This window comes from Hemicordylus capensis, chromosome 3 (assembly GCF_027244095.1).
Source record: "Hemicordylus capensis ecotype Gifberg chromosome 3, rHemCap1.1.pri, whole genome shotgun sequence".
Lineage (NCBI taxonomy): Eukaryota > Metazoa > Chordata > Lepidosauria > Squamata > Cordylidae > Hemicordylus > Hemicordylus capensis.
In genome coordinates this window covers 185,728,310-185,740,762 of record NC_069659.1, presented here as the reverse complement: position 1 = coordinate 185,740,762, position 12,453 = coordinate 185,728,310, and the positions used below count along the sequence as shown (strand labels likewise).

The 12,453-nt window shown below is 42.6% G+C and overlaps 1 protein-coding gene across 1 annotated transcript in view; it reads right to left on the bottom strand.

The window, feature by feature from the left end:
- The window catches only part of RGCC (regulator of cell cycle), a 41,429-nt gene that overhangs the window by 5,254 nt on the left and 23,722 nt on the right, over positions 1–12,453 (bottom strand). The window contains exon 3 of the mRNA XM_053312166.1: positions 1,774–1,881. Coding sequence (XP_053168141.1) covers positions 1,774–1,881 — 108 coding nt within the window. The remainder of the gene's footprint in view (positions 1–1,773; positions 1,882–12,453) is intronic.

The following is a 12,453-nucleotide window of genomic DNA, read 5'->3' as shown; positions in this document are numbered from 1 at the left end:
ACTCCCTGCACTCTGGAAGCACTGTGAGAGTCAGTGACATGGTTCTGCTCTTACAGAGCTCTTTTGCAGCACAGGCAGCGATCGGATCTCTTGCAAAACTGAGAGAGTGCCAGAGGACGGGGAGAGCTGAGGGAGGGCTCCTGCTGCATCTCTGCCAACTCCCCAAACACACACACTTCATTAGTCAGGATGCCAGCCACTTCCATTTTCCAGAACTTTAACTTCTCGATGTGTGACAATGTGCAGGGAAGACCTGAACATGAAGACAAACTTGGTATCTCTGAACCAGGAAAGTAGCCACTTAATTTGCAACACAAAGCTGATTTCTTTCATCTTTTATCCTAGGATGATAACTACTGAACTGTCTACAACTTCTGGAATACAGGAAACTGCCATATACCAAGTCAGATCATTGGTCCATCTAGCTTAGTATTGTTTACACCTGGCCTGCATATCTTCGGCCCTCCCATAATCCCTGGCTATTGGCCACTGTTGTAGTCCAAAAACAGCTGGCACGGGGGCAAAGTCGAGCAGGCCTGGTCTACACAGACTGGCAGCAGATTCTCCAAGGTTGCAGGCAGGAGTATCTCTCAGCCCTATCTTTGAGATGCCAATGAGGGAACTTGGAACCCTCTGCTCTTCCCACAGCAGCTCCATCCTCTAACAGTGCCCACACATGTAGTCTCCCATTCATATGCAACCAGGGCAGACCCTGCTTAGCAAAGGGAACAAGTCAGGCTTGCTACCACAAGACCAGCTCTCCTCCCTTCTGGTTTATTTATATCAGGAGGAGAACATGCTGAAGTGAGCATAACAACCCCTGATAAGTTCAAGGGTCTTTCATCCTAGAATATATAATAATTTAAACCCAGATGTAGTGTTTTGTTTATAATGGGGTGATTTTACAATTCTTAAAGAAACAAGTTAACCTATCAGTGACCCAAAATGAATCACCAAGTAGGGATGGTGGTGACAACTGCAGAGCCATGAAATTCCTTGTTTGCACAGGGCCAGTTCAGACTTTCTAGCGTGATAATATCCTACACATAGCAGAGTGCCTGCCACCACCATGCACAGAAGTTGTATATTACTTGGGTCAAAGCATATTAAGCATGAGTCATCTCATTTTACTGATCTTTCACCTTCAAAAAGGTGTGGAAGAAAAATCAGAAGGTGTATGTTAATTCATATGTCTGAGTCATATATGGCACGGGCAATCCCACACTTAGTTTATATGAAAAGGAATCAAGCCCCAGTCTGTCTCAAAACTGCACTCCCTGATCTAGAAGCCGTCCTCACAATCCCTGGCATATGGAAACTCTCTTCATGGTTAATCAGAGGCAAGGACAATGCACCAAGTACTACTCAGAGGCACTTTCATTTATGTCTTAGGATTCAGTTCTGGCACAATCTTGATTTCATCAAGAGTTCCGTCTGCTGCATACCCTTTTATGGGACCAAACAGACCAGGGGTGTGCCCAGTGTGTGTAGGATGTTACTGCAACTGAATAACTGACCTGGCCCAAAGTTGGAGGATTTTATCTCTGACAACACTGGGAAAACAGTCACTCAGTTGTAAAGAAGTCTTCTGTGAAACGCTGTGACTGCATCCTCAAGGATTCTCAGTAAGGTGAGTTTTTCAGTTCTGACCCATTTCTATTTGTTTGTTCATAGAATAGGAAGAGGATAGCATAAAAACACTAGCTTTATGAAAACATCAGTGCTCTTCACAATTCACAACCAACATTCCTACGTAAAAACTCATAGTGTCACCTTTGTGAGAAGCTATTGTTGGAGTAGATGCAGCTGGCGCAGTCAATGTTGGAGAATTTAACTTTTCATCACTGAAGCTGAAACTATTTCTGTAGAGTGAATCTGCACCTGCAACAAACAACAAATATTTAGAACCAGCAATACTGCAAGTCTGTACCAGCAGTAACACCCTCTCTTCCAAAAGCCAAAGTATATCCATGGCATTTTGGTAATGTTGCAAAAATTTAATTATAGAATTAATCAAGTCTTTTTTTCCAAATCCACACCTCCCCCAAGAAAAGACATGGGCTGAAAGAAGACAAGAGTCCTGAAAGGCCTCTGGCAGGGGCAGTGCAAAGATAGTTGTATTAACATATTCCAAACAACTCTTCAAGGCTTTAAAAATATTATTATTAATAATAATTTATTTTGCTGGACAGTGACTGAAAATAAAAATTGATTGATTGATTGATTGATTGATTGCAATTGCCTCTACAGGCCCATGATGATACACTTACTTAAAAATTCAAATCTGCAGCTAGGAAGATTTCTAGACTCTCTGGTTACAGATACACCTGGATAGCAAAATTAGCAATCTGGAATTTTAAAAAAACATTTAATTAATTTAATTTAATTTAATTTAATTATTTATTTATTTAGAGCGGGGGTGGAGAATTAGCGCATCAACTATAATCTGTTCTGGCCATTCTGATTGGCTTGACCAAGTCTCAGACAACCAGTGTAAATCACAGAACACATAAGGACAATGTTAACAATGCACTGACAACAGAGTTTCTTCAAAGGGCTGCATTCCATGATTTAATGCTACTTGGCTTTTGTGCTTTAGTCAAATGCTTCTTATGCCTGTTTCTCTACCAGCTGCTTTCTGCTTCTCTGGCCGTGATCCGTATGCCACTCACAAAGAGTTCCTTCTGCTGTGTGCTTGCTTGCTCCTTTTATGGGACTAAATAGGCCAGGTGGGCTAGTTTGTGAAATATTTCATGCAATCATGCACAGAGCAACCTGCTCTACAAAAAGCAGCAGATGCTCCAAGTGAGAGCCTGCACAAAGCAACTTGAAAGAAGTTCCCAGCTACTGTCATTCCCAATGATTAAACATCAGCCAAGTATCCTGGGCTTATCAGCAAGTCAGCATGCTTAACAATACTATTTTCTCCAAGCCTTCCCTCTCTATTAAATGGAAGATCCTTGTTTATTTTCCATTCATCCTTTGGGAAACCCAGAAAGGCTTACATGAGGGCTCCCAAGCAATTTCCTGTTCACTAATCAGACCAAGACAGTTATATGCCACTAGACTGTTAAGTGCTCTCAGACCATTCTCAGGGCCTTATTCAACTGTTATGGAATGGGTTTCTTCAGTGGTTGCTGAATTACAGAAATTGGCCTGAGGATGTTTTGGGCTGAGGTACCCACACTCCCTTCCACCACAGCAGCATGTTTTGAAATGTGAATCAGATTGATTTGTGTGGATTAGTATACTTTTGCCAGACATGTGAAAGGCACATTACTGGTCCTGTTTACTCAGGATCAGCCTTTAGTGAAGCCTGGAGAAGCTGAAGATAAACTTCACCCTCGTGCCCTTTAGTATGGAGCAAGACCTCAGTGGCCTGGGGAATATCCAAAAAGGTTCAGTTCATTGGCAGACATTTAGCTATTTCAGTGTTGCCAGCTCGGCTATATTTTTAATCGACTGTTTCATATTGCTTGTTGTTTTTTGAAACAGCAGCTCTGCTGAACTCATACTATTTATTAGGTGAAAATATTCACTTCTAGAAAGTTCCTTGCTCTTATGGCTGTACATGTGCTTGACAGCTGTTCATACCTCAAAATCTACTACAGAAAAAAAAATGCAAGTCTTGAGTTCATATTAAAAAAACAAATCTAACTATTTTTAGTCAATTTCTTTATGAAGGGATATGAAGCTTAAAAGGGGGCAGGCTGGGCCATAAACAGGAGCCTTTCCAATTCCATATCTCCGAAAACCATTTAATTTTTTTTTTTAAATCAATATTATCTGCTTTGCTGTACGCATTCATTCAGATCTAAAAAGCAGCAGCTGACAAAAAAGAGCCAGGATGCACTGGTACAGCGAGAAAACAGGCTAATAGAACTTTCCAACGAACTGCACTGGTGCAGGGCGGAAGCATCCATTTTTGATGCCCTTCCCCTTCCCCAGGAAGCCTTCAAAACACGTCTCCAAACCCCAAAAACACGTCTCCGAGGGAAAATACTGTATGTTCCTGAGGTGCATCTTTGCTCTCTATGTCAGTCAACATCTGCTTTGGACAGATATATTTCACATTAAATTTTGACCAAACCACAGAAATCGTTTGTACCAATCTTCCAATACATAAGTGAGGGAGCTGACCATGCTTGATTTTACACTTGATGTACTTCCCAGAATCAGAGGCGTATCTAGGGAAAATAGAGCCTAGGGCAAGCATTGAAATTGTGCCCCCTGTCCAAACATCTGACACCCATCTTTCAGATAACTTTACCATAATATCAGCTGAAAAATACAAGTCTGAAGGTCACATACAAGTCACATATCTGAATATGTGTACAGTGACATATGTTTTTTTTAAAAAAATTACCTGTAGTCCCTTTGGGGGGCTTCCTAAAGGCTGTGGCTGGGGGGTCTGAGAAGGTGTCCCCCCCCGCTGGCCTCTAGGGCCTCACAGGGACCATTTGAGCATGTGCAGTGGCCATTTTTAAAATTATTTTTTTTAAAAAATGGCAGCTGAAAACAAAATGGCCACCATGCATGCTCAAGTGGCCTCTGTGAGGCCTGGTATGGCCTAGGGCCTCACAGAGGCCATTTGAGCATGCACGGTGGCCATTTTGTTTTTGGCAGGCTTTTTTAAAAAAAAATTAATTTTAAGAAATGGTGCCCCCTTCAAGTGGCGCCTGGGGCACGTGCCCTGCCTGCCCCACCTTAGAGACGCTCCTGCCCAGAATAAATTATAAGCAGCTAGATGGGACGAAGCTCAACCCACCAGTCATCTCATACTGTAAATACTACATCACTCAGAAGAGTCAGTTTCTGGTCCCTACTTTGCTCCTCCCTTTCCACTCCACATTCTTGGACACATGTACCAATGCTACAGAAATCAGGGTGGAGCATCTGAAATCAGCAGAATAAACAGCAGCACCCCAGGTGGTGCTGGAATGGCACCAGGGACTTAATCTACACATGGACCCTTTTCCCAGTTGTGCTAACATTTGTGAATGAGGCTGCGAAAAACATCTAAGGAAATTTTCGTCAAGCCTAGCTCTTTGAATCTCAACTGGGTTCTGGAGCATCCACTCTGTTTAGGCTGAAGCAAAACTCACTTAATGAAGGGTTTGGCATAGAGAAGGGTGGATGCTTACCTTGGCAAGCAAAATAATTAATGGTTAGCTCTAGTTATTTCTATTCGAGACTTCAGTCAAACCTCAAGAGCTCCACTTAAATACAGGACAGCCTCTAAAGCAACAGTTAATTACTATACTGTACTAGTCAACAGTGAAGAAAAAAGGAGAAACACTCAGACTTTCCCTTTTACAGCAAAAAAAACCAAAAAACCACTCTATTTTTAACACTACATTTATTCTTGAAGACACCACCTACAACGTCATCCTCAACTTTACAGCTGCCAGTCTGCCTGCATAAAGTTACGGTGAGTAACATGTTGCTGGTGTTGCAATCAGTAAGCCCTATTCTATGCTCTTGTTTGACAGTGCAACGATTCTTCAGATTAGGCTATCTGGGCGAGTGTTTCTATGCTCAGAAACAGCAGAAAATGGCAGTGTTTACTGTTGTGCAGAAGATAGGTCATAGCTCACAGCTGGACAACTGGCTAAATCAGGGTTTCTTAACCTTGGGCCCCCAGATGCTGTTGGACTACAACTCCCAGAATCCCCAGACATGGCCTTTGTGGCTGGGGATTGTTGGAGTTGTAGTCCAACAACGTCTGGGGGTCCAAGGTTAAGAAACCCTGGGCTAAATTTCTGGTGGCCCACATAGTTCTGGAATGCTGGACAAGCTGATCCAGCAAAACACTTAAGTATGAGTTGCACAGTCAGGATCACTTAACACAGATTAGGTGCTCCTGAAACTGCATTCTTGCTTTGTAAATCAGAAACAAATTGGTGCACCATGGAGATTCCACATTTTTTTTTATTTAAGAAGAATATCATGCAAGATTGAAGTCAGCACACCATGACCTATCAGTTTTTTTATTGTCTGTGCCCTACCCCAAAATCAGAATGAAGAAATTTTCAAACTGAGGAAAGAAGGAAGCAGAATTTCTTTTAAAGAACATGTAAATGTGGTGTTAGAACTATGCAGGGTGAATACATCTTACAACCTTTGCTTTAAAAAAATAGGTTGCAATCCTATGGGCACTTACTAGTGTAAGCCTCACTAAATTCAATGGTTATGAATGAGTCAACTAGTTAGTCCCTTTCTTATCTCAATATAGCTGCACTGAAGATAAAATGTATTTGTGCTGCAAACAAACAGCAAAACACTAGGAACAATTCACAGAAAGCTCTCCTTAACAATTTGCTCCAATCAGGGACATTTTCCTAATGCGGTTCTAGAGAGAGTGCACTGCATTTAACTATGAGCAAAGACCAAGAACTTGAAGTGAGGTAAGCAAGCCTGTGAGGAACTTCCTTAGCACTTTGGTCTCAGGTTAGAGAACAGTGCAAGATTAGATAACAATGTATATCTGCAGTATATATGTTGCCAGTGTTAGTTAGCATCATTTATTAACCACTCGGACCAAAGGCAAAATTTTAAACAATTTTTTTTAAAAAAAATGCTTTAAAAGACAATAGCTTACATACTATACAGTATTAGAACTGTGTAACAAGAGCTGAATTGGTGGAAGACTCTGCATAGCAGCTCCACGTAGTTTACTGCTGAGCAGGGAAATGCATGTGGAGGAAAAGGGGGGAGTAATTTTCACTGCTCTCTCCTCTCCCAGAAAAAATTCAGAAATATGTCCTTGAAGGCTGTGCAGTCTTCAAGGACATATTCCTAAAGTCAAAAAGCCCTTTTGAAGGGAGGAGAGCAGTGAAAATCACTTCCCCAGTGCCCACATTTCCCTGCTTGGCAAAATGCTGTGTGGACCTGTGATGCTCATTCTTCCATTGATACAACTCCACTACGCAGTTCTAACACTGTGCAGAATGTCAGCCATTATTTCTAGAGTACTTAGCCCACAGTTTAACAAGTATAATCAAATAGGTTTTAAACACACAAATCTAAAGCTGGACTATCTCACATCCAGCATAATTTGCATTGTAAAATTAATACAAGATAATACACCAAAGGCTAAACAGTCTTTAACCTACTATTTGCAACAACTTCACCAAAGGATAGCACTATCCTAAAAATCCTTGGATCCTTATTACTTTACATCGTGTTTTTGCTAAATTAGCGTAGCAGAAATCTAAATTTGATAAGAATAGTCCATTCTTGCTTCAGGGTAAAGAGAGACTAGTACATTTTAAGCTTTTAATAATATGGCCTTTTATCAGCTTATTCCAACACATTTATTTAGTTCATATTCTTTGTGAGTCCTGTGGATATAAACGTTCATTCATTCATTGTCTTAAGTTTCATTCACATTCATTGTGTTAAGTTATGTTTAATCTACTGGAAAGCCACTGGAAAGGAAACAATCTCATATTTATTATTTATTTATTTGATTTGTATACCACCTTCCAAAATGGCTCAGGAGAGAACTGAGCCATTCATTAGGAGAGAACTCCAGAGAGTTGATGACACAACCAAGACCACTTACTCAACACCCTCTCGCTTCTAATATGTGTAAGGAAGTTCTAGTGTGCATAAATCCAGCTAACATTTGCCTGTGTCAATCAGGAGCGGTTGAGACAACTGATCATATGTTGTTTCAATGTTTGTTTTATAGAGATATTCAGCTAGCACTTTTGTCACCAGTTTTGTCTAGATTCCAGGTAGGCCATCGGCCTTTTATGTGTGTCTCCTTTTATTTGACAGTGATATTACTGTTTCCACCAAGGTGGCAAAATTTGGATACACTGCAAGCTGTGTAAGGAAGCAATTGGTAAAACCATGAGTGTTGATTGTACTATATATTGTTATATTGTAAACGGGCTTTATAAGAAAGTACTGGCAGAATCATGATTGCTGGAGGTTCCTTCTAGCTAACTTTCACAGCTCCGTCTTAAACCACTGAAAATCCCAGTTCCACTCTGGAAAGAAGACAACAATTATCTATTGTATCCAGATCAGTTGCTCATTCCAATAACCGCACACGGCTGAGAAAGGAGAGCCAGCAGAACTAGCCAAGTCCTCCAGAGGATTTGGGAATCTTCTAGGATCCATAAGTCTTCAAGAGCGAGCATCTTTGTGGGACCACCCTCAATACAAAGCCTATGAGCCCCTGAAATTCATATGCTAATAAGGTTATGAATTGAACATATCAATCTCTCATACCATAATCTGACGAATGGATATGCTACCTAAACCTCAATGTCATAATATTTATTTACTATTTATTTATTTATCACATTTATGAACCGCCCCATCCAGAGGCATCCAGAGTACAACATAAAAACAAGCATCATTTAAAACACATGACTTAAAACAATATAAAAACAATTCTAACTCAATTTAAAACCAATTAAAATACTTTAAAACTATTTAAAAACCTTGGAATGGCAGGCCAAACAAGTAAGTCTTTAGGGCTCTCTTAAAAGCCAACAGCAAGCCTAAACTGTGGAGATCTGCTGGTTGTGCATTCCATAGGCCAGGAATACCTACAGAGAAGTCCTGGGTGTTTTCCAGACTACACACTGGAACATATTCACACCATATCCTCTAAGTTCCCCTCCATATTGCCTGTGTTTCCACATTGCTGTGTTGTAAGCAGGGTGTGTTCACATTTCCCATGCCTTGATTCAAATTTTAATGATGCGTTTTTGCCCTACAACGTTGTAAATGGGCTGCAGGAAAGTAGCTGTATTTTTCCACTGTAGGGAGCCTTGCCCCGCATTTTATTCATTGTAGCGGTTTTTTTGCAATGTGGACAGTGAGTTCTTTGCGCCCCTCCCCTTGCTTCCTCTGTCCCCTTGACTCAGGGAGAGAAACAGGCAGGGAGAAATCTTGGCACCCCACACCTCCCCCCTCCTCTGCTTGCTCCAAATATAACTGGAGCTTCTCAACACAGAAGGGGAGGGGGAGGGAGGAGATCAGAGGATTTTTTAAAATTATTATCATCGTTCCACTGGGGTTGTTTTGTGCATTCCCCTTTTAATCTGCTACTTTGGCCAGAGACTCATACAAGTGCAGCTGAACAGATTTCTGAATCCAACCCTTTCTCATCCACTTTTTACTGAAGAGGAAGCCCACTTCTGTGCAATCCCACTTGCTTAAGAGATTCCCCAACTCTTACAACTTTTAAAAAGGCAGTCGAGACACATTTGTTCACCCTTGCTTTTAATTAGTTACTGTTTTAATTGTTTGATTATTCTTAATAGTTTTAATGTTGTTTTAAATTTTAAAATGTTGCAATGTTCTAATCTTTTTATTTGTTGTTTTTATTGTTTGATTGTAAACTGCCCAGAGACTTGCGTTTGGGGCGATATACAAATATGTTAAATAAATAAATAAATAAATACTACGAGGCAAAGGGGAGGGAGCGAGAACAGTCACTTACTTAAAAGGAAGCCCATTGAACTGAATCATGATTTATTTACTTCTGTGCAATCCCACAGCCCTCACTGAAGGAGCACTCGCCTCCCCTCTGCCTCTTCCCTCCTATTTATTTATTTCTCCGCCATCCTTCCTCCTCAGGAGAAGGTTGGGCACGAGGGAAGCAGCGAGGAAAAGGCTGGAAGGAAGGCTCTCCCCAGCCCTAGTGAGGCTCTGCCAGGGGCAGGCTCATCTTTAGGGCGGGGCAACTGGTGTGATCACCCTGGGAGCAGCAAGCAGCCTACCTCACTGATCACCGGCTCCAGCATCCCATCAGCTGTGCCAATGGGGGGGGGCAGTGAGCAGCAGCCAAGGCAGGGAGTGGTGAGCAGCCTGCTCTACTTGCCCGCCTCACCTCCCAGTGGTACGGCAGGCAGCACGGCACTGCCATGTGAGAGACGTGAAGAGGGGAGCAGCAGCAGCAGCTAGGAAGCTGGAAGCTACCTGCTCCACTCCCAAGGCTGCCCACGCACCCGCTTCAGCTGAGGGGGGGAGCAGTGTCAGTAGCCAGTGAGAGGCAAGCAGCCTGCTCCACTCAGCAAGGCTGCCTGCTTACCCACTTTAACTCTGCGAGTGGAGCGGCAGCAGTGGCTAGTAAATGGCAAGCAACCTGCTCCACTCTGCGAGGCTGCCCACCTCGGCTCTGGGAGGGAGCGGCGGCTAGTGAGCGGCAAGCAGCCATCTCCGCTCGGTGAGGCTGCCTGCTTGGTGAGGCTGTCTGCGTGTCACCTCAGCTCCACTCAGTGAGGCTGCCCACACGCCCGGGAGCTGTGGGGCTGCTAGCTGCCATCACTGCCGTATGGAAGAGCACCCACCCAGGCGCACCAGTTCCTCTCTTCCCCCTTCCAGGCTCACCACAGGATTTCCTTTTGCTCCCCCATTTAAATTTTTAAAATAAATATCACATCACACACAAACTCCACGACTCCATTGGCCCCAACGGAGCAGGAGGAGGGGCAGATAAATGCATTTCAAGAAAAATATGGACACTTTTGCCTGGAAAATACATTTCAGGGGATGAAAAATATGGATGGCCAGCAGCTTACAACGAAGCATTAAACAACCCTTTACTCTCATTTTGAAACCATTACACTATTCCATCATGCATTAACTTTTTGCAAATCTCGTAGTGTGGAAAACAACTTGGTTCCAAGTCACCACCAGACGTACTGGTGGTAACTGGAGACAGACCTCTCCAGATGACCTCAACGTGTGATGGGAATAATAAAAGAAGGCACTCTTTTGGAGACATTAGGTCCAATCTGTGGCCTTTGGAGTGCACAGGGATCCTAACAAAGTGGTAAGGCTTCTTAGTTGCCATGGGGGCCATTGCTTTCTAGCACTGCTTAAACCCTGTGAGACATCTAACAACATGTTCTCACCTTGAGTTGAAAGTCTTCCCAGTGATTCCTTAATGCATAACAAGCTCATCACAGAAGGTAGAAAGCCTTAAAGAGCACTTTTGTCTTCACATTAGTTGGCTTTCATATGTCAGATGCTGCCTGAAATGTTTACACAGAGACACAGAGACACACACACCAATCTTGCTGGCATAAGCTAGGTGTCTCAGGTGCACTGGATCAGAAAAACCACAGAAGAACTGTGCCAATTCCAATTTGTTGTGAAAAATCCCACACAAGTTTTTCTCTTTTGTGAAGGGGATAGTATTATCCACTGTAGGTTTGCTGCCAAGCCGTGCCTCCAGCAATAGAGGAAACTTCTGTCTAGATGCAACCTAATACACCCTGATTCTCATCCAGAAAATTCTCTAACAAGTCAGAGAAACTAGCAGCTGAGATTTTCAACACTATTTAATTCTAGGATGCCCCTTGAGTGCGTGAACTTACTTTACAAATAAAATTCCCACAGAACTCTCATTTGTCTTTCACAATAGCATTTTGTTTTATATTTTCAGTATTGTATTTAAAGAAAATTGTTTAAGAGAAGAGAAGAGAAGAGAAAGTCAGGAAATACTCTCACTAATACAGTACTTCATCAAATCATGTTATGCTGACTTCTCTGTACAGCCCACTTATAAAGGTTTGGACCAATTCAAAACATTATTGTTAAAGCACACTCATTCACTGTTTAGTACTTACATGGATTTTTTTTTTCCAAAGGGGGGAGCAGTTCTGTGCTTTTTGACAGTTTACTGTAAGTTCTACTGATGCTCAGCAATAGATTTGCTTTCATTTCAGTAACTTAAAATAGTAATGGGCAGGGGCAGGTGGGGCACTATACACAGGTGAAAAACAATCCAGTACTTAGTGGAGCAGAACAGAGTCAGAAGGGCAGTACCATGGATTTTTGCAGGACTTTTTCCAGGGAAGGGGTTGGGAGGGGGGAGCTGCAATCCAGCGTAGTGTAGTGGTTAGAGTGCCGGACTAGGACCGGGGAGACCCGAGTTCAAATCCCCATTCAGCCATGTTACTTGCTGGGTGACTCTGGGCCAGTCACTTCTCTCTCAGCCTAGACTACTTCACAGGGTTGTTGTGAAAGAGAAACTTAAGTATGTAGTACACCGCTCTGGGTTCCTTGGAAGAAGAGCGGGATATAAATGTAATAATAATAATAATAATAATAATAATAATAATAATGAGGAGGAGGCACTATCTTGTGAGACAGTGAGGCACTACCTTGGTGTGGTTGTGGGGCTTGTGTGCTCTGAGGAAGGTGAGTGCTATGCCAGAGGTCCAACCATACTGGACAGGTCTCACCAGAGGAGCCAGACAAAGAGTGCCTCTCCCATCAACAATATGGTGAGACGTAACTTTAATAAATCTATACCGGATCGGTCATCGCCCGGGTCAACAAGGACCGCGCCAGGTGCTATAGTCCCTGGACATCTGGTGGCAAGTGGGCAACAGGACTCAGGATCTTCAGTTGAGCAACCAGGGCTGAAGACAGCAAAGTTACTGGAAGAAACGTCGCTTAACTGAAAAAAATATATGA